The 26913-nt window shown below is 50.6% G+C and overlaps 1 protein-coding gene across 2 annotated transcripts in view; it reads left to right on the top strand.

Annotated features, from left to right (window-relative positions):
- LOC144152829 (uncharacterized) overlaps nucleotides 1–26460 on the top strand; it is a 55243-nt gene extending 28783 nt beyond the window's left edge. The window contains exons 4-5 of one of the 2 annotated variants that reach the window (XM_077684312.1): nucleotides 23811–23880; nucleotides 24050–26460. In XM_077684312.1, coding sequence (XP_077540438.1) covers nucleotides 23811–23880; nucleotides 24050–24608 — 629 coding nt within the window. In that variant the 3' untranslated portion in view covers nucleotides 24609–26460. Of the gene's footprint in view, nucleotides 1–23810; nucleotides 23881–24046 lie in introns of both variants that reach the window. The other variant, XM_077684311.1, reaches the window with a different exon arrangement.
- Nucleotides 26461–26913: the final 453 nt, after the last annotated feature.

The raw sequence follows: 26913 nt of genomic DNA, 5'->3' as shown, positions 1-26913 counted from the left end.
ATCTTGGTATTTGCGTGCGAGCTGGGGAAGGGGGTTGCTGTCTGACGATGACTACCTACCACCGCAAAAAGCGACAACGGAACATGTTAAAAAAATTACCCGCCGCGTAATGGTGCAGTGAATATGGCCTTGTGCTGTTGAGCTCGACGAAGCGGGTTCGATTCCCGGCCGTGGCGGCCGCTTTTCTGATCGAGGCGAAAAGAAAAATGCCCCTGCGTTAGAGATTTCGGCGCACGCACATTAAACATCCGCAGGGAGTCAAAATGAATTGGGAGCCCTCCACTACGGCGGGCCTCGTCACCTGTGTAGCGCCGGCGCGTTATGGCCAGGATTCGAGTTTCGAAAAACTGACACCACGTGGTGTAGCGACCTGGAGACACAATTCCTTCTCTCTTGTTCTCTCCCCCGCGGCGCGAGAAGCAGGGCCTTCACACAGGGTCTAGCCGCTCGCGACGGTTTCCCAAAGAGGCCAGCTTTTCGCCTTTGAAATTCGCCGAACCAGGAAGGAAAAAAAAAACAAACAAACAAGAGGGGAGCCCTCACAAAACGACCCCGCATGGGCTGCGGTTCCCCCGTATGGCCGAGGCTCGTTTTTATGGGCCGGGGAGGGCTCGCCCCGCTCGGACGCCTGCTTTTTTCGTGGCGCTCGTGCCGCATTTCTCACTCGAAGGAAAGAGCCGGGTAAAATTTTCTTTCGACTTGTGAAACAATGTGCGTTAGTACGGATCGAGCAGGCTCGGGTCAACTGCAGCGCCGCTAATGAGTTAACTTTTGCCAGTGTTCGTCTTGTCGTCTGCTACGGACGCATCGTCTGCTCACCGCGCCGCTCGACCAGCCCGGTGCCCTGGCTACTTCACGGAATGAAACGTGTTGTTGGGGGACGTCGGTTCCGAAAGCCTTTCAGGTCCCATGGGTCGCCTTTTCGACATTAAGGGGTCATCTGTTCAATTTGTCACAGGGCATTTTTATTTCCTTCCGCTTGCATGATACTTGTTCGCACTTGGCACATCGCGAACTTTTTTTTTTTTGGCTGTTGAACAACTTGCACAAATTGCGTTGGTACATTGATTCGTACATTAGAATTAATCAGGTGTCTGATATGTGGGACGTCTTTTGAAGGCGCATGCGATTAAACGGAACGAGCTTTTCTTTTTCTGCTCGCTTTTAATTTCTACTCGCGAACATTCACACCCGAATTCAGGAAAATTATTTTTCCTATGCTAATATCTGTATCGACAAATAATTTGCAGCACAAAAACATTTTGCGTTATTGTTCCAAAGCACAAGCGGTAGAGCAAGATCATAATCTATTATTTCGGGGTTCATAAAAAACCAAAAAGCAAATGCCTCAACCCTTACCTACTTTGCGTTAAGGTTGAGGTGCAAGTATACTAACATTATGAGTAACGAAAAACAAAGAAATACGCAATTAACGCGACAGTGCCGAAACAAGCAGATGAGCATATGCAAGTCTTCGGCAAGTAAAAGAAAAACACGTTATGAATGTTTTCTATTGCGTGGGACGCGTCCGCTGAACGGGCTTTCCGGTGCCTCCGAAGCTAAAAAAGACGCACGCCGGCCCGACGAGAACGCTTCTGAAAAGAGCACGTGCTGGATCGACTTGCACGCGCCAGCCCCCGAGGCAGCTTTGCTCACGAAGAGCAAGGTGCTACTGAATGCGGGTAGGTTCTTCTTTTCTTTTAGACGTACACTAAAATATTTTAATACTCCCAGCCTCAACCACCGGCCAGTGTGCGACATGATCAGTGAACAATATTCTTGGACTAGCGCTCTTACGTGAAACGCCCTGTCCGTCATACTACCTGAAATGGGGTATGCTACCGTACTGTAAGTAGTATTTTTATTTACAGTATGTTCCCCGGGTATGTGGCGAGTCATAGTCACGAGGAGAAGATAAGAAATTGGCTGCGTATCTGGTTGCTTCGCTGCAAATGTATACCATAGCCTTCGGCCGCCCCCGCCTCGTAACATCCTCCCCTCTCCCCCTCACGCTGTTCTTCTCCCCCTGCCTCCCCCATAATTAATGCAATTGAAGTGTGATGAATTAGATTCAATTTTCCGTCGTTTTCTTGGTTCGCGCGCCACCTGTTGGGACCTTTTCTTTCAATTGTTCTTGGAACATCGCCTCAAAAACCTCACCCCGCCTGGGTTCCTGGCTTCTCTACCTACGCTTCCAAGAGCTGCTGAGGTATTCGTGAACAAGTGCCACTCCCTAACCAAAGCTGATCTGCACCACCTCATTTGGTTTTGCCCCAAATTAACTCGCTATAGAAATTTCTCTGCCCCCACCAACGATCCCGCGATAGCCATAGACCCTTACTCCGTGGGCACTCCCATCCTTCACAAAATTGCTGTATTCGCAGTCACAAGCGGTCTAGCACGAGCAGTATAGAACGGCCGGTCTGCTCCCCTTCCTTACCCATTCCTTTGATCCTATTCCCCCAGCAGGCCTAGGGCCAGCCTTGCCCCAAATAAAGGTTTCTCTCTCTCACTCTTGAGGAGACATCTTTCTTTTATTATTTACTTTTATCTGGCCTGTTTTTGACACCGTCTTTTACCGAATTTTTATTAAAACCAATCGCACGTCTATTTTTGAATAAAAGAACGCTGCTGCGGCCAGTTATGCACTAATGTTTTGCCTCAATTATGCCTAATGCTTTTTTAAAGACGATAGTCTTTCTTGGGCTACATATCTTTATTTGGCGAGCATGAAGCGCAGATGTTAGGGCGCCCGCCCGGTGGAGGGCACCGATTCAGCCACCGGTCCAAAAGTTATAATTATTATTAAACAAGACGCTTATATACGCAAAACCGTTCCAAACTTCTAAAACTGCCAAGATTTGTCATTCATGTCCCAATAATATGGCGTGAAGGAAACCCCAGGTACATTTGAGGCAAAATGTAAGCACATAACCGGGATTACGCGCGTTCTTTTAAATAAGAATAGGCGTGGCCTTGGTTTTCACGATAGCAAATTTAAAAACGAGGCGTTAAAACAATGTTTTGATCAAAAAATACAAAAAGAAGCTGGCGCCCGAGCCTCGAGCTCGAGCGCAACCCCAAGCCGAACAGTAGCAAAGGTTCCAACAGATGGCGTGCGAGCGTTGCGGCGCGGGAAAAGTGGATTTAATTTAGCTAACCTCCATCGCGTCAGACGCGCGAGGAGTGAGAGGGGGGGGGAATGTATGAGACGGCAGGGGCTGCAGAAGACTATCGCCTTTCGACGACATTTGCAGCGAAGCGAGCAGATACGCGGCCAAGTTTTTCTTCTGAACACTATTGGCACGTAGAAATATATGCACGCCGCCAGGTTCAGTAGCTTGGGACGGTTTTGCCTATATATACTCCTTGTTCCAGCATTGTTTCATGTTTGGCCCAGCGGCTGAATCGAGTGACAGACGGACAGATAGACAGACAGAAAAGAAAAAAGGACGATTGAGAGTGCACGTTCGGCAACTGGACACTAATGCTTTCTCAATCACTGTATCATAAAAAAGTGCTTAGGTGTCCTCGGAATTTACACCTAGGAAAGAGATCTGCAATTATTGTGGTGTGGCACCGAAGGGTGCACAGAAAAGGCACAGTTAAGAAGCTTGGTGCGCAAGCTTAGCAATAGACGTCTTTTTTTGGAAGTGCCTACGTTTGAGCAAGTTTTATTTGTTACAAGTCTTAATAAAAACCACTTGATGCACCGGAACCGTTTCTTCAGCTCATTTACACAGTTTCATGAAGGACAGCATGAAGCTTTAAGAGCTGCGTAATTTGTCCCTTTCGACGTCAGTGTAACATTATATGTGCCGTAACATCGTTAAATATCTCTTTTTGCGCAGATGCAAGGCGCCACACAAGGCGGCAAGAAGCTGCTCTTTTTGTGACTTTCTGAACCCTCGCCCGCGCCCCTAGAAAAAAAATAAGATTCATAATAATTGGTATTGCCTAAAGGAGTTAATAAATAAAGCTCTAAAAAATCTCAAATTCTGACCGAAAACTTTCAAAGCATAAACACAAACGATGCAATCAGTGCGTAGATAGTCATCCATAACCTAATACCTACGCAAATAATAAGTTGCCGAAAGTTTCACACAAATAAGCACACAAATCCGTTCGCAGAAAAGTTGGCGTACGAAATTGTCGGTGCACCGGAATGCTTGCACCGTAACATCCCGCATTGAAATGCCCCAGTACATCGAAATGTCCTAGACCCGTCTAAAATGGGCCGTTCATGGGCGTCTAAATAGTAGTAACTTGGAATCCCAAACATCAATTCTCAACATTGGGGTTAATTTCAGGTGCAGCACTACCATTGCGTTCGTATAATTCACGACAATTTAATTGTAACAGTGTGCTGTAAATGTATAATTGCTTCCATTCGGTTAAGCGCCATTGACATTTTCACGTATATGCATGCTTCTTACGGCGTCGTTTATACTTTTTATAACCGTTTTTAACGCATATCAGTTTTTAACTGGTGATGTTCCGATGGAAGCGCCTTGGAAGCAGTGGAGCGCGGCCACAATTTTAATATTTACAATTAACAAAATATCGAACAAATTCTCTAGAGCGCACACAAGAATGAGAAAATTCGCAAAGCTTAAAGGCAACAAATATTGAACAAAAAGCTGCGGGAAAAAAACTGCGAAACTACGACAATATACTGGGAATTTTTCAAAAGGATGAAAAACAATGAATTAAACTGGAACACACCTCTAATTATTATATTCCCTCTCGTAAAAAGCGTTTAAATAGCATTGGGATGAATGGTACATAAATTGAATAAAATAACAATTAAAACGAAGAAAAAACAACGAACATTGGTGAATCTATAAACCGGCATTCGAGAACACGATTTTTGATAAAACGGACGCCGCTTCGATGTAATAGCGTTAAAAAAGCGGCGTTCGTTCAGCTCTTGGCAACCCCCCTTGCGCCATAATTTCAGTCTCAGAAACTTCAAGATGGTGCTTTATTTTTATTTATTTACTATTTATTTCATACTTCCTGCCTGAGTGCCAGGCCTTAGGCATGTGTGGGAATAGATATATACAGTAACAAGGACGGCATGATTACCTGTATACATAAGAAAAACAATACAGCAAAAGAAGAGAAAACGCTAAACAGATTACAAATACATTCATACTAATCCGTATGTAAAAAAAGACAAAATGGCATACCTGCGCGCAAACATATACGTTTTACACCATTTAACGCATCACTGCAGGAAACCGTGCGGATGACCGATTTTCACATTTGACACCGTACTAACGTTACTTGCCACCTCAGAAAAAAGAAAGAAAACGAAGAAGCAAAAACTGTACACAGTAGCGCGTGTGGACACGTCGTAGGTCCTTCAGGCACAGTTCTTGTGCTGGAAAGTCTTCCCCCCCCCTCAACCCCCCCCCCCCCCCCCGCGAAAAAACCAGGGGAGCACGCTTTGTTTGTTCTGCGCAGGCTAAAAATGAGGAGGGGGGGGGGAGGGGTTTAGGACAGTCAGCCAAACCTTTTCAGTGGAAGCAATTATCTCCCCCACTTCCTTGGGATAAACCAGGGGAGCAGGCCTTGTTCGTCCTCGCGCACACTACCGACTGCCTCTTTGTTACCCCCCCTGCGGAGGCGAGGGTTCGGGTGGAGACGGTCCTCCTCTCCACTCCTTCCAGGAAAAAGGAGGGGAACGGGGGCGCCACGTAGCGTCAGTTTTTCGAAGTTTGTGGCAATACGCCTCACCCCGGCCATGAAAAGTGTTGCAGGGAACCTACACAAACAACGTTGCAACAAATCTACAATAAAGGGTTTGTAGCCCACAACCTGAAGTACTCAAACCCGGGAGTCGTTTTTTCTATCTGTTTTCTGAGCGCCACAATTTTGTGTTAACTAGTGCGGAACGAGCTGAAATCCAGCCTGTTCTCATAGGCCGCAGCAGAAAAAGTTTAGACGACCCGGGAACCTCGTGAGTTAGTCGTACAAGCCCAATATTTTGCCACGGCGTGCCGCTAGAGCCGTGCTACGTATATCCCGGAGTCGCTTTTTCTAGCTGTCTTAGTTATTAAACGGCGGCCGTTTTTTTTTTTCTGCCCCATTCAGTTACGCCCGGGACGGGCGAAGCGCCGGGAGAGGGGCGCAGGCAGGTTTCCGCGGCGCGTGTCCCGAAATCCTGGGGATATCTGTTGTATCTTGCTGGAGTGCAGTTATTTCTTTAGTTTTTAATTGTTGTTTTCTTTGTTTTTTAGATTCCGTTAAACCGGTTATCTCAATTTACGCTATTATAACGATTAACCGCGCTATTTCTGCCGACCATGCATTTTTGTCTCCGGCCTTTTTTTATTTTTGTCTTCGCGTTTTTTATACGTTGAAGACGAAATTCTCTCTTCCGTTATTGGATTTTTGTAATGTTTTCATTTTTTCTGTTTTCGACTTTTTGGTTGATCAAACTATCGTTATTCCAATTATCTGCCTGGTCACTATATAACGAATGAATGGGCTACTCGCAAACACAGGGGAAAAGAGAAGCCACGTGGGAAACATGCGGCTCCATTAATTTACAGAATACGTAGCCCTTCACGGGTGCGTGCGTAGTGAGATCTCTTCCCCTTCCCTCCCCCTCGGAAGTTTTCTCAGTCAACTATTTCGCGCATGGCCAGGCTTAACGCTCCCTTCCCGTTTAAAAAGATAGTTTGTGAGTCCGGCCGTGTTCCAGGAAGCCGCGCCTGTCGCGGGACGCCGCTAGTAAGCGAGGTTGGTGACAGGACACCGTGGTCTCGAGACATGCGGACGTCTGATCGGGAGCATCGGCTGAGCCAATGTACAAGCCAGGCTGCCGCGACAATCAGCACCATGGCCAATTTCTTCTAAAGAGGGCAATGAAGGCCATCTCAAGCAAAGAAATATGCTATCGAAGCTAGTGCACTTAGAACCACTACATGAGAAAATTATGGCTGCCCGTTATTGTATTCGCTTCGAACACCGGCCGAGAGCTGCCCAGTACATGCTGATTTTGATTGAAATGTCTGCCACTGGTTTGCTTGGTATTCAGAATAACAAAAAAAAAAGGCGAGCAAAGGAAGCGCGCGAGGACGTACATGTGCGACAAAAAATTCTTATACCGCATTTCAGCCTTAGCAAGTATATTGTATATACAAACAGATGCAAAATACATTGTGCACAAAGACAAACATATAAACATAAATATATTGACCCCCTTCCTTCCCTTCTACAGGCGCTCAGCATAGGAGCAGTAGTGGTGAGACCATTTCTTCCTAGTTTGAAGTTGGGACCATTTGTTCCGGGACCATCATTCTGCGACAGGCCTAGGACCATTTGTTCTAGACCATTTGTTCCAGGACCATAAGTTCCGGGACCATTTGTTCCTACTTTCGAGGTGGGACCATTTGTTCCGGGAGCATTAGTTCCGGACCATTATTCCGCGACCGGCCTAGGACCATTTGTTCCTACTTTCGAGTTGGGACCATTTGTTCCTACACCCCGGTTGCGTGATGTTTGAGCGGCTGTTCTCTGTGAGCACACGGGTTCGCATGGGGCCCAGCCAGGACTTCCTGCGTAACGAAGCATGCGCTTCCGTTTTCGGATCTTTGGCCCGAAAACGCACCCCAAACGACACGAGCGTATACTGGTAACTGTATCGAACACTGCTGGGTTTGTTACGACAGTTTGGTTGAAACGGACGCTAGGCTTGATGTGCGTCTCTCCTTGCGCTTGTGCTCCGCTTTCTTCCTCCTGCACTCCGCTGCAAACAATTCCGGGGAGCAGCGCCGCGTTGCAAGCTGCATGGCGGGAGCAGACGAGCCCCTTCGGAGACCACGGCACCGAAACCGGCAGTCACACACACCTTCGGTTCATTCTCGAGAAGAGAGAGAGGCCACCGGAGGCCGACTGGCGCCAGCTGGCGGGTTTGCTCAAGGTGACGGACGCCGGGTCTTCGAGAAAGCTCACTCTGCCGACCTCGGCGGCACTCGCCAAGGCCACAGGGGTTGCGGTTCCTGCCGGGAACGGTTGGGAAGCAACCCTTCGACTGCCTCGACGGCGCCGGAGCCAGCGCTGCATGAGAAGCAGCCCTTCCCGGCTCAAACGGCTCCGGGGCCAAAGGGTTCTCGAAAACGGGTTGCAGAGAGCAAAGGGTTCCGAACCTGCGGCAACGGGTTGCCCTTTCCGCCCACCCAGCCGGAGTTCTTGGCCAGAAGGGGGCGCTGCAGTGTTTATTGGGAGTGTCGTTTGCCCCTCGCACGCGTGTTGACGACGGAGGTCGCAAGGTCGCAGCTGCGGGGTCGGCGGCGATGCTCAGGGCCACCGCCCTTTTGTGCGCGCCGCCCCATCGGGACAGGTTTTGTCTGCACGCCTGGAGTGGCGCTACTGCGTCGCACGGGCTTCTGGGTGGGTGCAGGCGGTTCTTTCAACGTTGGTGGCTTCATCATCCGTGGCGCAGGCACCAACTGTAGAAAGGTGTAGTCACTAGGCGGGAAGGAAGACCACCTGGCTACAGAGTCCACTTTTCTTAGCCTAGCGCTGCTAGGGAGTTCCTGAGCCTTGGCCTCGTTCAATTTGTTTGTTCCCAGAGCCAACGCTTTGTGGTACGAAACGTTTTACTGCGCGGGCTGCTCCGCGGCACCAACGTCGGCGTGCATCCACTCCGCGATGTGTCCCTCGGCAGGTATCGACAAAGCGAACGTTTTCCTTTCAAGAGGCCGGGGAGCGCCGTCTGAACTCGTCTGCTTTCGGCGCCACCCACGGACTTCCCCTCGCATGAAATGGACTGCTCCTTCGGACGAGGCCACTGCACGGCGGGGCCTAGGAAACGCTGGTGCATGCAGCGGGGAATCGCCGCATGCAAGTAACAGATTGTTTTCAATCGCCGCAGCTGGTTGAGACCCGTGTCCCGGACACGCCCTTTTGTTTTTGGACGGCTGGTTTTATCAGCTGATCACGGAATCGCGGCGATGTGACGCGCACGTGATTAGGCGCCATTTTATTTTCGATGTTGAAAGCCCCTCATTCGGGTGTTGAACTCTCAGCTCAGCGCCTTCCGATGATGATGGTTCTTAAAGCCATAACGACATGGACGCCAAATCACGCGTCGCGCGAGCGTCGGCGTCGTTCGGCGTCAACGCGCGGGCAACCGCACGAGACCGGCGAAGTCGCGCGCCAGTCGCTGCGTCGGCGGGCGTTGCTGGACACGTATGCCATCCTGTTGAAGTCGTTTATGAGCAGTTATTGTCGCTTCTTCAACTGCAATTATCAAGACTTTAGCTTTAGCAAAAAAAAAATCACTTGGCGTCTTTATCCAACGCAGAAATTCGGGCTAGTTGGTGATACGACTTCGACATGGTGAAACGCGCACTAGACGGGGACACAAGACAGTGACACGGGATGAGCGATAATTAGCGCTTGTCCCGTGTCACTGTCTTTTCTTGTGTCCCCGTCTAGTGCGCTTTTTACCATGTCGAAGGCGTCTTGATTCATTGCTAAGTATGTTGGCGGACAAATATTAAAATGCTGCGAAATGTATCTCGAGCCATCATGGTCAAATCAGAACAAAATAAGATAGGATTATAAACGAAGACGCACTTCGCACAACTGCTTTACTTGCTACTTGATTTAACCTTCATGTTGTGTACCGACTGCACGTTCATGAATTCAAATTGTAAGCAAAACAAATTTCAGCGCTTCTTTGATACTGAGGTTACCGTCGAACGTCATTTTTAGGTTAAAAGGCAAGGTACTCTGGCATACTGTCTGTACCCTGTAAAAAAATGATCAAACCCTCGCCGCCAAAGAAAAAAAGAAAACACCAGGGATTTGCCAGGATTCGAACCACGGACTTTCAAAACGGAAGTCCGGCTCTCAACCGCTCGAGCACGCACGCGATTTTTTTTTTAACAAAACCAGGTTTATTTACATAATAAGTATGTACAGGGTAAGACACAGGGCAGATATGTACAGGGCAAGACACACTACTATACATGCTGCTGCCGTTGTTACATTGTTGATGCCACGTTCCTGACTGGCGTGTTATGCTGCTCAATAGAAATCACACTCATACACTATAGAGAGCGCATTTACAGGTAAAAAAGGAAAAAAAGGGGGAGTTGTGTTCCGTTGCAACCTAGCCTGTTGCTGGCTTCATATCCACTTAAAGCGTTCCAGCTCCTTTGTTTTAAAAGCTACCGTCGCACGGCAGCAGCGCGCAAGGGCTTGTCCTAGTTCTGAGTCTGAGTCGGGTGCCCCGAGCGCACTGAGGAGACGAGGGGCTTTTCTTTCTTGTAACACATTTATTTACAGAGATTTACATATGTACACGATACACAGGCACGAAGGAAGCATTGACAAGTGTGCGCGTACATACTGTCGCGACATAACCTTCGGCCACCTTCAAGTGAGTCTTCGCCTAGTCAAAAAAAAAAATACACAACACATGACTGCGGGTGCAAAATTAATTACAAGCGTGAAACCATGACGTTGCAGAACACCGCAAAATTAAACAGACTGAACAGAGAACGCTGGAAAAGAACCGAGTTCACAGGCGTGTGTATACTCTTGGTTGACATGAAGGGGGCCTGATGAGTGCAGAACAGCGTTGAGAGAACGCAGTGGTAGGACCACGCGCGAATCACAGCCGTTGCAAGCGTTGCATTTCTTTCGCTTTGAACTTCTGCAGGGCTTGGCATCCTTTTTGCAGTGAGTCGCGAAGGTCTGTGTCGGTATCTGGTTCCCCCATAGCGCTCACAGTCCATGCAGCCTTTGCCGTGGGCTCCTAGCGCACTCCACTGCAGCGTCTACTCTCGCCCTCCACAGAGCCCGATGACAAGCACGCAGTCTCGAAGCGCCCTGTTCATTGTAGGCGCGCTCAGGCGCTGGAGGCCTGACCACGGCAGGTCCCATCGCTCAGTGTACGCAGTCTGTAGCTCGTCCCAGAAGACGGCCACGGGGTTGCACTCAGTAAGGACGTGTTCGGCCGTTTCCCGCTTTCCGCAGAGAAGGCAGCCCGCGCCGCCATGGAGGAAGAAACCTCTATCCTCCAGACGTGCCTTCACCGGCAGTACTCCCATGTGGAGGCGGAAGAAAAAGTCTTTTGAACCTGCGGGCACAGGGAGTCTTCTTACCCGTTTCAATACGTCCTCAGGAGTTTGGGGTTGTCGGTAGAGAGGGGGCGGCAGGACCTTCTCCACGAGGTCCCAGTAAAGTTTCGTGGGCTTTGCTTTGAGTAGGTACTCCCAAGAAAAATGCTGCTCGAGCAGGGCTAGGGCTAGCGCAACTTCTTTATAGAATCCGGTGGCACGTGTGCCGAAGCAGGGGGGTGCTGTGGTGGCGATCCACGGTGCCAAGTGTCTGGCACCCAGCCTCTGCGTGGCTTCCCCGAGGAACGAGTCTCTTCGCTCCCGAAAGTACAGCAGTCGCTGGACTTTCAGTTTGAGCTCCACGTTGACGAGACCCAACCCACCCCTCTCTAGGCTCCAAAAGAGGCTTGAGAGGCGCATGGGTTCGTACGTGGAACGCCAGAGGAACACTGCCCAGGACCGGTGCAGCTTGTTCAGGGAGCATGCGTCAATGGTTGTTTTGCGGGCTCCGTACAGCACCGCGGGGTATGCTATTGCGTTGCATACATGGGCCCTCGTGAACAGAGCGATGTGTCTGTTTCTCCACGGCTGCAGCTTTCTTTCCGCCGCTGACAGCTTGGGTTTCCATCGTTGTGGGACTGCGGCGCTTTGGTTGAGATTGGCGCCCAGGTAACTGGACATCTCCTCTTCCCAGACCATTCCAAATAGGCAACTTTGTTTGGAGGGCCATTCACCCAACAAGGCTCCCCTCAACTTAAGTAGGTTTAGCTCTGCTCCTGAAAAGCGACAAAACTGATTCGCTAGCCTGATTACTTCGCCCACTTGTGATCATTGTGTGCAAACGAAGGCCACATCGTCGGCGTATGCGAGAACACGGAGCTCCTCACTTCCAAGCGTGAGGCCATTTATGACCTTAGATGCAAGGGTCATACGGCAAAGTGGCTCAAGGTAAAGTGTGAATAGGATGCCGGGTGACATGGGGCAGCCTTGGCGTACAGACCTAAGGATGTGTATGGGCGTGCCCACCGCCCCATTTATTACAACGCTGGTATAAGTGTCCTCGTAACATAGTTTGATCCACTCGATCATTGTTTCCCCGATGTTTCAGTGTTGGAGAAGATCAAGTAAAAATTGGTGGTCCACCTGGTCAAATGCCTTCCTTCTAGGTCAAGCTGAACAATGGCCAGAGGTAAAAATCCTGATTCTGCCGCCTCAAAGGCTACCCTCATGTGATGTATAGGTTTGAGTTGATGGACCGGCCTTTGAACCCGCACGTCATGGTGCGGACCTACCACTGCGCTCAGTGCGCTCTCCAGTCGTCCAGCTAGAATTCGGGCGAGGATCTTATCATCGTTGTGAGGGGGCTGATCGGCCGATAATCAGCGACATCGGGTACAGAATCGCTGGATACTTTTTTGGGGATTAAGGCTAAGAGGCTCGTGCGCATGAAGGGCGGTAGGCGTTTTTGTTTTCTTATTTCTTCAAAAACCTCGGCCAGGATGGGACTCAGTTCCTTCCTAAGGGCCACATAGAACTCTGAAATGATGCCATCCGGCCCCGGAGATTTGTTTCGTGGCAGGTTCTTGATGGTGCGCTCGATTTCCGCTTCTGTTACGGGGGTGTTGATCACCTCTTTAGTTTCTTTGGGTATCTTGGGAATTTCATTTAGCACATCTGCTGGGATTGTATCTGGGACCGTTCGCAAGGAGAATAGATGGGTGTAATAGTCCGCGAAGGCTTTGGCTACTTCCTCACTGCCCGTTGCTATACCCGCTAGATGCTTGACCTCCGTAATTGTTTTGCGCGCCGTATGCCCCCTTTCGAAGGCGGCAAAAAGCTTCGACGGCCTCGCTTCGAATTCTACCCTTTGTTCCCTGCTCCGTACCAGAGCTCCCCAGTAACCTTTCGACAGCTCTCCCCGTAGCTCTTCTTTAATTACCCGGATGTCCTCCCGGAACTTCCCTAGCCTCTCTTCGTCTGCCTCAATGAGCGCGCAAAGAGACTCCGTGAGACGGCGCGTCTTTTCTTTTTTGCGGGTGGCCTCCTCACGCCCTGTAGTGATTGCAAAACTTTTTACCTGAGCTTTGAAGTTTTCCCACTTTTCCACGCTTATAGTTCCCGACCCAAGTGGGGCCTTGTAGAATTCGGTGTACCAACCGAGGCTGCTCACGAATTGTGTCGGGTGTGCTTTGTTTTGGTCGTATTTGAGAGATTTGAGCAGTGGTAACGCTTGTTTCTTGCGCACCGATCTTGGAGCCGAGGACAATAATGCTACTGCTACAAGCGATGTAACTATCGCACATCCTTGGTCTTCCCTGCGCAAGCCACGGGAGCTACGAATGGAATGGAATGCGCCGCTAGAATACTGGCGTTGATAACGCTTGCTCGTCACGCACCGGTCTTGCAGACAAGCCACATTATGCTAATACTGGATGCAATGTAACCAGAGCTCCCTTATTTAACTCGCACAAAGCTATAGCAGATCCCCGATCGCCTCGATGAAAGCCGAACAAGCCACAAATGGGTGAGCGCTTGCGAACAGAAATAGCTTACAATTTGTCTCAAGGCAACCGATTACCGCAAGCTAAAAAGAAATTGTTTTCTACTGAAAGGAATGACCCCAAACCACGCGAAGACGGGCGTTGCCGCCCGCTTTCCGATGCTCTCTCGCGCTGCGTCGACGCCGATATCTGGCGAGTAGACATCGGCGTCGCTCGGGCGTCAGCTCGCGTCGCCATGCATTTCTGGCGACGCGCGTCGACGCGGGACAACGTCGACGCGAGAAAACGCCGAAAGTACGCTGCATGTGGCATAGCGGGTGCAGCCGCCCGAAAGAACCCGCCCCTTCCCGAAACGACTTTGCCATTGAGTCCGTCGTTTCTCCACCTGTTCCCCAAAGGCCCCTCCCGTTCTGACCAACGTTACTAGAATCTAGTAACGTCGCGGGTTCGACTCCCTGCCGCGGCGGCCGCTTTTCTGATGGAGGCAAAAAGCAAAAATGCCCGTGTGTACGAGATTTCGGCGCACGTTAAAGATCCACATGTGGTCAAGATTAATCCGGAGCGCTCCACTACGGCGTGCCTCACCGTTCAACCGTTTCAATCCACTCATAAGCGCCCTTCCCATTTGAATCCGCATCAATCCAACCCATTTTATCATTTCTGAAAGTGTTCCCCAAAATGTGCATCCACAGAACAGACCACCCACAACTGCAAAAGCGTTTGACTTCTGGGCAGCAATCTGTCGTGAACTGAGCACGTGGCACACATTTTCGGCAGATAAAAGATTGCGAATGCCTGAGGCGGCCGATATTGTGCTCTTGACGAAGCATAATGCAAGACCTTGATTTGTTCCTACACCCGCGGACACCAACAGCAAACAAATAATTCCAAGGCATGTCCCTTCTCAAGCTCTTGATCATCCAAAAAGTCGAAAAAAGAAAAAAATGGCAATATTAAAAGAAATCGAATACCGAAAGAGAGAGAGAAGCAATAAATAACAATATTCGTCTTCAACGTGTAAAAAACGAGGTCTAAAATAAGAAAGGCCGCAGAAGAACGGCGGAAATACGAATAAAAAAATTCCCAAAACGGGCCAATCGTGTAATGCCCTGCACTTGTGCAAAAATGCACGGCTGGGTGAAATACCATGTTCAATCGTTAAAATAGCGTAAATGGAGATAACCGGTTTAATGGAATCTAAAAAAAAACAAAGAAAACAAAAATAAAGAAACTAAAGAAATTATAAACTGCTCTCCAGCAAGATTTAACCGAGAACTCACGTGGAGTTTCATAGAATCATTTAGCCCGAAGAGGAGCCTGGGACCATTTGTTCCGGAACCATTTGTTCCAGGACCATAAGTTCCGGGACCATTTGTTCCTACTTTCGGGTTGGAACCATTTGTTCCGGGACCACAAGTTCCGGGACCACACCATTACAGCGCACAGTAACCCAGCTAACACACCTCCAACATCGAGTAGCACAAAGACGACACGGCCTTATAGAACATGACACCACGAGACTCGTCCAAGCACTACTAACAAGTCGCATCACGTACGGCACACCATACCTACTCCGCAAAACTGCAGAAATCAAGAAGCTCGACATGCTAATCCGCCAAACCTACAAGAAAGCACTCGGCCTTCCTTCTACTACAGCAACCAAGCTCCAGCTGGGCCTCCACAATACATGGCAAGAACTTATCGAAGCCCACAAAGCCAACTACGTTGGCTCACCCTTACACCCACTCAGTGCCGGATTAGGAAACTTTGGGGCCCGGGGCTACTGCGTCCTTGGGGCCCTAATGATGATGATGATGATGATGATGGTTATGATAAGGATTCCGCTTTAATGTGCGAAAATTTTCGAAGCCCATGTTATGCTCTCTGATCAGTGATAAATTATACATAATTGTACGCTTTCCGGAAACTAACGGATTTTATAAGGCGTAAAAGTTAGTATGGGTTGATTGCCGGTTCATCACCGATTCACAATTAATAGAAGCGCCGTGTCGGCCTGCACACGCCATGGTACAGAAGAGTATTTTCTTACAAAAAGCATATTTTATTAGGCCTCTAAGGTTTTACTTTTATAGCAAAGTTCTCCACCTGCATTATGGGAGGGCTCAAAATCCGCGCAGGCAGCTGTCACTCACAAACATCTGCCAAACAGTTGGCTGCCACGGCTTACTGGCCAAAATCCTGTAGGTTACCCGCACAGGCGAGAAAGCACGCGGCGGTTAGAACAGGCGCCGCTTTTGGATGAGGCCGGGGGGTGGGGGGGGGCTTAGATGTTGGTCGTAACTGGCAGTGGAAACACGGTGAAGCTTCTTGTCTAGATTCGGGGTCAACGACGGAGGCGAGTATGAATGGACCTCTCGTTTTCGAGTCCATAACACATCTGCCGCGTCCACTGCTTTTCCCGCGCTTCTTCGGGGGTTCCTCTCCTCCTGCCGCCGCGCCCAAGCGGGACCAGATCTGCGGGCCACCGTTTGGTCCACGCTGTCCGCCGACTCATTCCAAAGCGAAAAGCGCCCACAGGGATAAACAGTTTACCGTCCCCGAGTAGCGGCGGAGGTCTGTTTTCAAGACGGCATCGAAGGGGCCGCACGCAGGATGCGTTTATAAGTGGACACAGCTTTCGTCATCCCGAAAGGAAACGGACGTTGTTGTTACTTGGTTTGGCGTCCACGCCCGAGCTCTTCACACCGCCTAGGCCTGCTGATTCCCCATCTCGTAGGGAGCCGCTGGGGTCACGCTGGCCCGGCGGCCTCTGCGTCCACACGGAGTGGCGCCTAGAAAATTACGCTACGAATGGAGTCGTGCGGACATGTTGCGTCCGCAACGCTTCTTGCTCAGACAGCCTGCAGAGGCTACAGCCCAGAGGCGTGGGCTGAAGCCGAACGACCCCGCGAGTGGATTACACAACCTTTGAATATTTAAATAACCATATATACGCTGACCATTCAGCGAGAAATATCGAGTCGATATCAATCACGCTTATGCGATTCAACTAATCCACTAGCTTTATTGAACGGGTCGTCATCGCAATGAACTTCCTTGTCAAGCGCTATACATTAAAATTTCTGGCAACAACTGTGTATGAGCCCGTGGGGCAGTGCTTAACTTGTCAATAATTACATATAACGTCCCTCACGCTTAAACAATTTACAATGTTATTCAGACAGTACTTCATTATTCTCATGCCTGACCCTTCCTTATACCGAAACAGGCGCGCGCCGAAACGTCTGCGTACTCAGATGTCCGGGTACCGAAAAGACTACCGAAACGACCTGTGCCGAAAAAGACTGGAGCCGAGCTCGGGGACTTTTTATGTGGCTTCTTAGGCCCAGTCAAGCTGTGTACCCACGACTTTTGGTCCAAGACGTCTTCTCATAAATCTGGGGAAAACAAAGAAGAGGAGTAGAAATAACTAAATTAAATTGAAATGGACTCGAAGGTCGTCAACCATAACGTGAGGGGCCCCCCACACCTCCCCACCTGTCACGAGTTAGCTTCGGTGTGAAAGTGAGGTTGAAGCTCCTACCTTCAACTTTCAACGCGGGCAACGAGAACACTCGAACTATTTTTTTCATACGATTGAGTGGGGCCCCTGACACCTGGGGGCCCGGGGCTGCAGCCCCCGTAGCCCCCACCTTAATCCGGCCCTGCACCCACTGGCCGGAACCTACTCACCACACTCGGCTACTCAGCTGAAGCCCGCCATGACCAAAAGGGGCAATATGCCTCCAGAGAACCACACCGCCCGCCGTGAAGCACCGCCATTCGACTGCATATGCCCAACAAACTACCACTAGGTACGTGGACGGCATACAATGCCCAAGCTTTTGTTGCCAGCGTCACCAATCACCAGGGACAAGAACTCACCGGCGTTACGATTCGCACCTCACAGCCCACCACAGCGGAAGAAGTCGCCATTGCCCTCGCGTTACAAACCGCAGAAGATTATATCACGATCCTAACAGACTCCCAATCAGCCTGCCGCAACTATACCTCACCGGCCGTATGTCTCATCAAGCCCAGCGAATTCTACGTCAGAAATCTCCATCTGCCCCTCGCACATATCGTATGGACTCCAGGTCACACGGGATTAGAAGGCAATGAAGCGGCTCTAGCCGCGGCCCGCGAACATGTACTCCGGGCCGTTGCCGACTGCCCTAGTGACTCCCTCCCCTTTGCCCCGCCCCCAACCCTGTCGACATACGTCGATATCCTCGCCCACTATAGGCTACAACCACAGAAATACCCACCTCCTCACCATAGGACCGACGCGCTGGCTGCAGACAAAAACTTTCCCCTCAATACACTGTACCACGCCGTGTTCCCACCCAATACCCAGCCACGTGTCACTTTTGTCCAAACATGGGAACTCTCTACCACATTACCGTAGAATGCCCCAACACCACTGCCCAACTCGAGTTGCTGGCCAGCTCCGAGAAAGGGCAACGCGAGCAGGTCACCTCCAAGGCATCCTGGACTGAGGACGCCTCTCACCGGGCGGGCGCCCAACATCGCGCTGGCTGCCTTGAATAGTTTATTCAATCAATCCGGGGCCATTTGTTCCTACACCCCATAGGATGTTATATCTGGGATCGTTATAAGTGGTTCGACTGTATACGTATACAGGCTATCCTGCCCGTGATGTTTTAACAAAAAATGTGCGTCGCGCAACGCCTCTGGGGAAACTGTCGGCCGCGCCGACGATAAACGAAACGCACGGTCATGCAACGCCTCGTTCGAAACTGTTTTGCGAGCAGACGATAACTGAAGCGCACGCTCCGGCTGCAGAACGGAAGCCATATGTCCGCCGAACCACCTAAAAGAAAGGCGAGGTCAGGGAAACACGTCTCCGGCGATCATATTGCGCACACACCGGCTGACTATCGAGTGGTGGCGGTCGATGGTGCGGTCGCCACCAACACGTGGGAGCTGCCCTTCGCGTAAAACCGCATGCAGCACACAACACTTGCTCCTCGGCGGTCATGTGTGAGCGAAGTCGTCGCAAACGGGGGTCTGTCGCCAGATGACTGCACAGCCAATGCACAGCACCTTTCGAGAGATAAAAACGATCTCGAAATTCCTGGCTCGTTTATAAAAGACCTGTCGAGGTCAGAAATATGCCTGCTACGGCGACCATAACAATAAACCACGCCGCAGCAGCGGCCGCCACGGGCGTTCCGAGTTCAACTCGGCCGTGCAAAACCATTCCCGAGTTTCCTCGGTTTTCTAACGTTAATCAAACACACCCAGCCCATTCGTGGGCGTAGCGTGTGCACACTAAACTTTCTTACACCCTTTTTGGCCGGAAAGGGCGTAAGAATCTTGTCCTATGGCGAATATCTTTAAGTGTTTTGGCGAAAAAAAGGCGTACAGATAAAAAAAAGGTGTTCGTGTGAACACCCTAAAAAAAGGGTGTAAGTTTGCTCAACACTAAAATGAGGGCGTGGCCAGGGCAGTAGCTACGCGTGGCAATGTGAATCTGCGGAGCGCGCAGCATTCAACACAGTCAATACGCAAAAGTTGCAATTGGAACACAAATGAATTGAGCAAGAAAACCAACGGGATGCAAGCGGTACAGGGAGTGCACATTTACTTAGTAATACATGTGCTCTTCTTTCTTTTATATCCAGCAGAGGAGAGCCCCCCGATCGAGTTGGTTGGCTTGTCGCAAAAAACATATTTTAGCGCTAATTTGGAACTAATGATTTTACTATGAGAATATACAAATCAGCACGCGAATTTGCGAAAACTTTTTAATCACGAGGTATTTTTTATGTTCCATAACTTATACAATTTTATTAAATATCAAACAAATCTCCCCCGCCACCTCAACACTCTTCAAAAAGGGTGTTATTATTTCAACACCTTTTTTCCCAGAAGGGTGTAGAGCTACAAATTAGGGTGTTCGAAACTAAAAAAAAGGCGTAAAGAAAAAGGGTGTAAGAAAATACCGCCAACTAAGAAAAAAGGTGAAGCGACCTCCAACTTAGGAGGTATTTTGTACCTGTTTACACGGGGGGACTGAACATTTTCTACAAGCGGGGGGTGTTTTCTACCTCGCGATGTTTAACGCAATATGAATTGGCATAATTTATTACCAGTGAAGCAAGCTCGAGCTAGTTTCGGTGGCGTTAGCAAAAAAATACAAAGAAAAAAACTGCGGCACCTGTAAAGGGTGCACCACCGCAGATAGGGTATTATAACAGTGAAGTCGGCTTTCGAGCTTGTTAGAGTATGAGCACAAGGGGCGTATGTGTATGCGCACCTCTAAATATACCATCTCAGAGGTACTTGTCTCTTTTGGATTCTACAAGGCAAAAAAATTGGCGCAGCTTGCAATAGTGGTGCAAGGCTGGAGAAACAGCATAGCTGGAGGCCGACCTAGCTTGTTTCCGCCTTGGATCCCGTGGCGGGGGGGGGGACACTGAAACAGCCTTGTAAAATCCGGTTAAACTTGGCTTCACCCCCTCAGCGGTCATCCTAACTTATAGCAAGAACATTGCAAAGCTTAGCAAACATAACAAAACTTACCAGCACGGGAAGAAACTAGGTCGACCCCCAGCTCCGCTGTTCTTTTTTTGCAACTGAACACCTATTTCACACCGTTTCAACAACCTACAGAAAGCCAGGCGTGTTGCAGTCGGTAAACACCCTTTATCGCCACACGAATAGTGGTGTTTCCCGTGTCAAAGCTAAACTTGGGGCATGAGGTGCACCGCAAATGGAAACGAGCGATCATTGCATACGAGCAATTTTTTTTGCGTTTGAAAATTTCTGGCGAGTAGAGAAGTATATGAGGGGATGTCTTGTTCTTTACAGTGCTATTATGCATCCAAGCATGGCCTTATACAATGAACAGCTGAACACCTTGTGGGGATCCTGGCGCCCGAGGCCTTGCGCGGCTCTTGTCCCCCTTTCTCCTTCGTCTCCTTCGAATTGCTGGCTCGTCTCGGCGCCGCTGTGTAGAGCCGAGCCGTCTTCTAAAACTCCTGCAACCGTTGCGGCGATAGAACACTGTCACGCAGCGGGGGGCTCCACCCTGGTGTTGGAGCTAACCTCACCTCATTGGCCCGTTTGAACGATGCCCGAACACCACCCTCGCCAGGACGCGAACGCGCGCCCTGCGCGGGGGTCCGTTCGGGGGAGACGCTCAGGAGGACAGCCGAAGGTGCGTAACTATTTTCTCACCGCCCGGTCGCAGCTCTTTTGCGCCGGCTCTAAGCCGCTAGCCCTTCCGGCTGCCGGCCCGTGCCTTCGGTTGATCCTCAGTCCGTTCACTCACATATTAGCCGTACCTGACACTCGACGATCGCGCCGTGCGGTACGCGCCTGGGAACGGAAGGACAGTGTCTTTCTATTGCGAGCCCATCGGCCAGCACCCCAGATCTTGCCCTTATTGCTGAGCCCACCGGTTCAGCGCGCCGAGGACGCGCACACTTGCGCGTGGCGCCAGATCGCCCATCGTCCCTTTCCACCCACGGGGATGTTGAACTGTAACTGAAGGGGTTGGCGCGAATAAACGCCTTCTGATGTACTACACTGGGCTTATTCCTTTGTCGCCCTCTACTCCACCTGCCCAACAGAGGCGGTGTTGAGCTGGCGCGACGGCGTCTCAGTTCCGTGAGTGTTCTCAAATAGCTCGAACCCGCGGTGGCTCCTCGCAATGTGCATGAGTGCATGCCTTATGCAATGCTAGGGTGGTGCATATTGTGAGGTAGAGACCACAACCTTTTCCACACCCTTTCGACACCCTAAGAAAAACCAAGGGGGTTGAAGTTGATCAACACCCTTTTTTCACACAAAAAGGCCGTAGAGCTAGGAAAAGGGTGTTCAGATTCAAGAAAAAGGGTGTAAAGGCCTCCCAACACCCTTTTTCCACTTATGCTACACCCTTTCTGGCTAAAAGGGTGTAGAAGAGTTTTGTGTATAGCACCGAAGCCACCCACTTATGGCGTCCACTTTGTATTGGTGTAGCGTCGTAACCACGAAGTCGTCGTTTGATGCCCGCTAGCAGCGACAAGAACTTAGCACCAAACAAGAATGCAGTCCCCAGGTCACCATCAGCCGATGGTGCCAGAGTCGGTCCGGACTGGAGTTCATTCTTCTCCGAGCCGATAGGAGCGGCCAAGACAAGATTTTCCCACGGGAGCCTTCTTCGTACACTGTAAAAACAGAGTCGATGGCAAATCACACAACTTCAATGTCTAAACGCACTCGCTAGGGCTGAAACACGCTCTTGACCCGCGGAATTGGAACGATTTCCGATAGGCGCCCGCCGTGCACGTTCAACCAAGCCGTAAACAAAAGCCATATTTGACGGTGGGGAGGAGGCCGCGTCCCGTTCGCTACAGTGAACACCTTTGCTTCCTTGGTTTGTGCTTGCGCAGAGTAGGTCTACGCTCAAGCCACGCAGCAAACATAATTCAATGGAAGAACAGAACACTGAGAAAAACGGACCGCCCTGCGCCGGGCGTGGCCAACAGCCAGGCTGGGGATTTGAAAGTAGCAGTGCATGGTTATCTAATTAAGTTATGCTAGGAAGTGAGTATTGCAGCTCGATTTCAGATGGCGCTGCGTGCAGATGATAGGACAAGCCGTTTTTTCTCAACGTAAGAGGCCCCAATGCGGCGCGCTGAGTATGCCAGGCGTTCTGCGAACGATTGCGCCGGTTTCGCTCGAGGTGTATATCGGATGCTCCACTATCACTACTTGCATAACCCAAGCAGCTGTAAACTCGGAGTAGGCAGAACTCGGGCCTTCTGGAATAGCGCCCCAGGTTTTCCGTTCTAAGCACAACAGCCTCCCTTTCCATCTCCCCTCATCCCGGTCTGCGGGTGAAAGCGGGGGCATTCTGTGTGCCACGCCGTACTGCGGTCAAGAAAAGCCCCGAAACGCTCACCTTTCATTTCCTGCTGGCCCTTCTCTGACAATGCCTGAAGTGACAGCGGCTTTGTTTTCGCTGATGCAGCTAAAGCTTTTCAAAGAGGAAATGCTTCACGTTCGACTGACTTGTGTAAAGTTTGCTCTTTATGGCTCTCCTCATAAACGAAGCAATCGCACTGAAACATAAGTGTGCCCCGGGAGGGCTTAAGAAAGCAATTTCAATGGTCATCAGAAGCACCAAAATAAACAAGCAAGTAAATCAATGAGCAGTAAAACACCGCAGGCGACAGTCAGCTGCAGAGCATCCCCCGCCCCCCTCGCACTCTCTGCCCACTCTCCCCCCACACAGGCCAAACCGTGGAATGTTCTTCATTGGCACAAAAGTTTCATCGCATCACTAACGGGCATCAGCGAAATAAAACAAACCAAATTAGCAAAAATAAAAATAAAAGATTTTAAACATGAGTTAATGAAATCAAAAGCGTTTATCCTACACACTGCCCCCCCAGAACGAAGACAAACAATAAAACAAGCCCCAAAAGAAACGCCGGAAACTGAGAATTGGTTGAAAGAAATGCACAAACCGTGCACTGTACTCCTTGTGCCTGCACAAAAATACGTGAATGGCGAAGTTAAGGAACTGAATCGCTATTAGAGTGCAATAATAGTTGGGGAGAAGAATCAGAGGGACTTTATAGAACTCTAAAATAACCCTGCGTATTTTACCACTCATAGCCAAATCGAGCTATAAGAAACACAATGAAGACGTAGCGCGCAAGAACGCTTACGCATTAGTAGACTATCCTCCGAATTCCTGCAATTTTTTGTCTGTGGAGGGGGAGAGGGAGAGGCTAGGCGGCGCTTGAAGTAATCGTCACTGGTCTGGAAGATGGTGGTGAGTAGGCAGGATGGTACGGTGTCCTTTTGGCAACAGTTAGCGCTGTCAAAATATCACTGATCTGCTTCTCTCGAAGGTAAACACACGTGAAGTGCCCGCATTCCGAGACTGGCCCCAGTCCAAGTCACTAGGAGTGCTTTTCTGGGAAGGGGTTAAACGGAAAAAGACGAAACAGAATGGTCGATTTGTACCGGGTTGAAACGGAGAGGGAATAAGCAAGGTGGAAATAGAAATGGGTCCAAGTGCGAACGGGCGAAATAAGGGAAGGTCGTTTTGCGTCGTGTCCAAACGGGAGGGAACAAGCGGGAAGGCCGAAATGGGAATGGGTTGAAACGGGAACCTCCCGAGGGTGAGGGAGAGCACCCTTGGTGGTGCCATTGTACTGGCGGGGAGAAAGAGGAAAAACTGTCCGCTCTTTTCTTACAGCTGCCTCGAGCCACGCAGTGGATGCCGAAGATGACAACAGCGCCGAATCGGTCTCTCCTGCTGTGCATAGGTGAGTGGACCGAAGGGATTCCAAACACACAGCAGAGATGTAATGGTAGTCCTTTTATTGGTAATTCGGTAATATTAGTCCTTTTTGGTAAGATGACATGCCATCGCCCCGCTACAAAGGGGAAACCAATATCATCATCGCCGACCGCTCCCTTCTCTCTGCGCAGCAGCACGTACGGCGAGAGCCAGGGCGAGTACATCGTGCCGTCGGTGGTGTCCGCTCCTCTCCGGTCGGTGCTGCCCAGCGGGCCACTGGTGCCGAGCGACGTGCAGTCGCCGCAGGCCGGCTCCCGCGGCAGCGTCGCCGTCAAGCAAGAAGTCGTCGAGGACGCGCCCTGGCCGTCCTCGGCTGGCTCGTCGCCCAGGGCCGGCGAGACTCTGGCGCGCGAACAACCGCACGCCGGAGGAGGACGGAAGAGGCCGGCCGCGGACAGGGCGAGGCTGGAGGTGGAGGTGCTGCTGGCCACCAAGCGCAAGCTGGAGGCGGAAGAGCGGCGCGCGCAAGCGGAGGCGCTCTTCTACGAGCAGGAGAAGAGCAGGTCCGTGGCGCTGGCCAGCCTGCACCAGGAGGAGAGGCGCCGGGCGGCGGCAAAGGCGGAAGTGCTGGCTGAGCACCGGAACTTCTACGTGCAGCAGCAGAAGACCGAGGCCCTCAGGAGGCGCCTCATGCAGCTCGAGGTGCAGAGGCTGAAGCGGCAGCTCGGGAAGCCTGCTTTGCCGCCCGAGTGACACCCTCTTTCTTGCCGCATATGGAGCTACATTGGAGTGCACGTGTGTTCCCCCATGTCCGGAGTAATGTAGTGAGAACTTTGTTTTGACGGCGTGCCACCGCCGATGACATTCGATGTCTCGCAGCAGTGACTATTCATTCTACATGCGTTCGGAATCAGAAGAAAGCGTTCCTTTTATACTTCCTGGCTCGTACACTGCCTTCGTAGTTTCGACATCTGCATCCGTCTCTATAAGTTGCAGGTGGCGGCAACTGCCGTGCCGCAGAGGTTGCTTAATGGTGCAGTTGCAAGCAGCGCACAGCAACGTGACTATCGGTAGATTAGACTGCCGCGATTAGAAATGCACCACTTGTGGCAACGTAAGGACAGAAGCGCGAAAAAAGCTATCGCCGCCAAGCACATTTTCTGGCACTACAAATCGTGACATCACACATGGTAAATAGTAAAACGCGATTGGTGAAGCTCACCCGAACGTTCAGCAAAAGGAACACTGAGGCAGGGACATCAACGCAACCTTAGCTAGCAGTGATCAGCCCTGCAGGCGGCGCATATATATTTGCAGCTTCGATTCGTCGCACCTTGCGCACACGCGTGGTCACGGGTGCATGCAAGGGGCTCGAAACCACGAACTGCCGGCCGCGCATGCGCGCATAATTCGGGGCCCCACTTCAGAACCGCGCCGTGTGCACATTTCCGGTCCTCTCTCCGCCCGAGGGGGCCCCGCGGGGACCTTGGTCAACTTATTCGAGTAGCCATGCCCAACTCGCCCCGTACCTGCTTGCCACCGTCACTACCGTGACTCACCGACGCTAAAGCGTGCCCTCTATGCTGACGACCTTGCAGTGCAGCGGATTGCCACCGCGGTCAACAGCAGAATGCGCGCCATATTTGCTGTCATCAGCGCACCCATGATTTTTGTCTGGGCGGGTGAAATTTTGACAACCAATACAAAATATATGAATGACTAAGGCGTATAACATGAAGGTAGCGAAGCTGCACGCGACTTTCACGACCATCACGAAGGTTTGAGCATGCGAATGACGCATACGCATATATCGCCTCGAGTGCTGCCTGTAGGCGCCATTGAAATCCATACTCAGCGGCCCGTTTCGAAAGGAGCCGCGAGACGCTCGGGCCCGGCACTGTCGCCGCTGCTTTTGGGGCACGTTAACGGCTGAGATTTCCCTTTTGCATGCGTTCGAAATACATATTAATGCACGTGGAGCACTCACTGTCCGCAAATGTGGTGTATTTACGATACCGTAAACGTTTCGGATGCGATCTTAGTGTGGTACATTCGGCTGTATGAGCGCCAGGTTTGTGTGTCGCCGACCAACGTCGGCATATGCATGGAACTAACTGATTCAACTGCCCCCCAATTCGGGAACAGTGTCCCCCGTATAAGGACTGTTTCCTCATATGGTCATGCTGCGGCTATATACACTATGATGCCTGGTTTGTGCGCTTGCAGCCCTCATACCTGAGTAACCTGACAGCACGCCAGTTACGCATGTGACATACATTTCACGAACATTCTACGAACGAAGTACGTTGGATAATACACCCCGGGATGAGCGCACGACAAATAATTTAATGTTGGGTCGCCTTAATTGTCCTGACGTGACGTCACCATACGACGACACAGGGAGCTCGAAGAAATCTAGCACAATCTCAAAGCAGAAGGTATACCACTCTTCCCACGACACCTTTTATCCTTTGTGAACTGCCTGCCCTGTACTTCAAAAAATGCGTCCGCCGAGTGATCGTCTGTTCGTTGAAACTTGAAAGAAAGTGAACCCGCAGTTTGTGTATTTCATTACTAAAATGTTCATTCGGACACGACGCGTCCCCCTCCCCCCTCCCTTGTCCTTTATTCGCATCGAGTTGGGTCTCCCGCACGAGCTCGGGTGCACGTGCACCCGACTTGCGGACAGTTTAAGTATTCCTTGCTATAAGGCGCGAATGTGCGCATATTTAACGACGCAGAGCTTTGCACTATACTTTTCACGGCCCTTATTAAAGCGCCTCTGAAGTGATTTGTAAACATTGCGGGATTACTAGCGCGAATTGTAGTCTGGAGTCCCTAGGCCATGCTTTGAGTGCGTTTACGCGAATTTATTTAGTAGAAAAATAAATTCGAAAACGCTGTACGTCCTCCTCTGCATCATTGCCCATTTTCTGTGGCGTTTACGTGTGACGTGAGGAAGAAATTACTTGGCTTGACCGCGCTACTGCCACTATACTGCACTGCTCGCCGACCTTCCGATAGAGTCAGTCGGCCCAGCGTTTAGACCGCCGGCCGC

This window comes from Haemaphysalis longicornis, unplaced genomic scaffold (assembly GCF_048455015.1).
Source record: "Haemaphysalis longicornis isolate Haplotype H1 unplaced genomic scaffold, Haemaphysalis longicornis Haplotype H1 scaffold_9, whole genome shotgun sequence".
In the NCBI taxonomy this organism is placed as follows: Eukaryota; Metazoa; Arthropoda; class Arachnida; order Ixodida; family Ixodidae; genus Haemaphysalis; species Haemaphysalis longicornis.
Note: the sequence above shows the minus strand (reverse complement) of the source record. Positions and strands in the feature narration are given on the sequence as shown.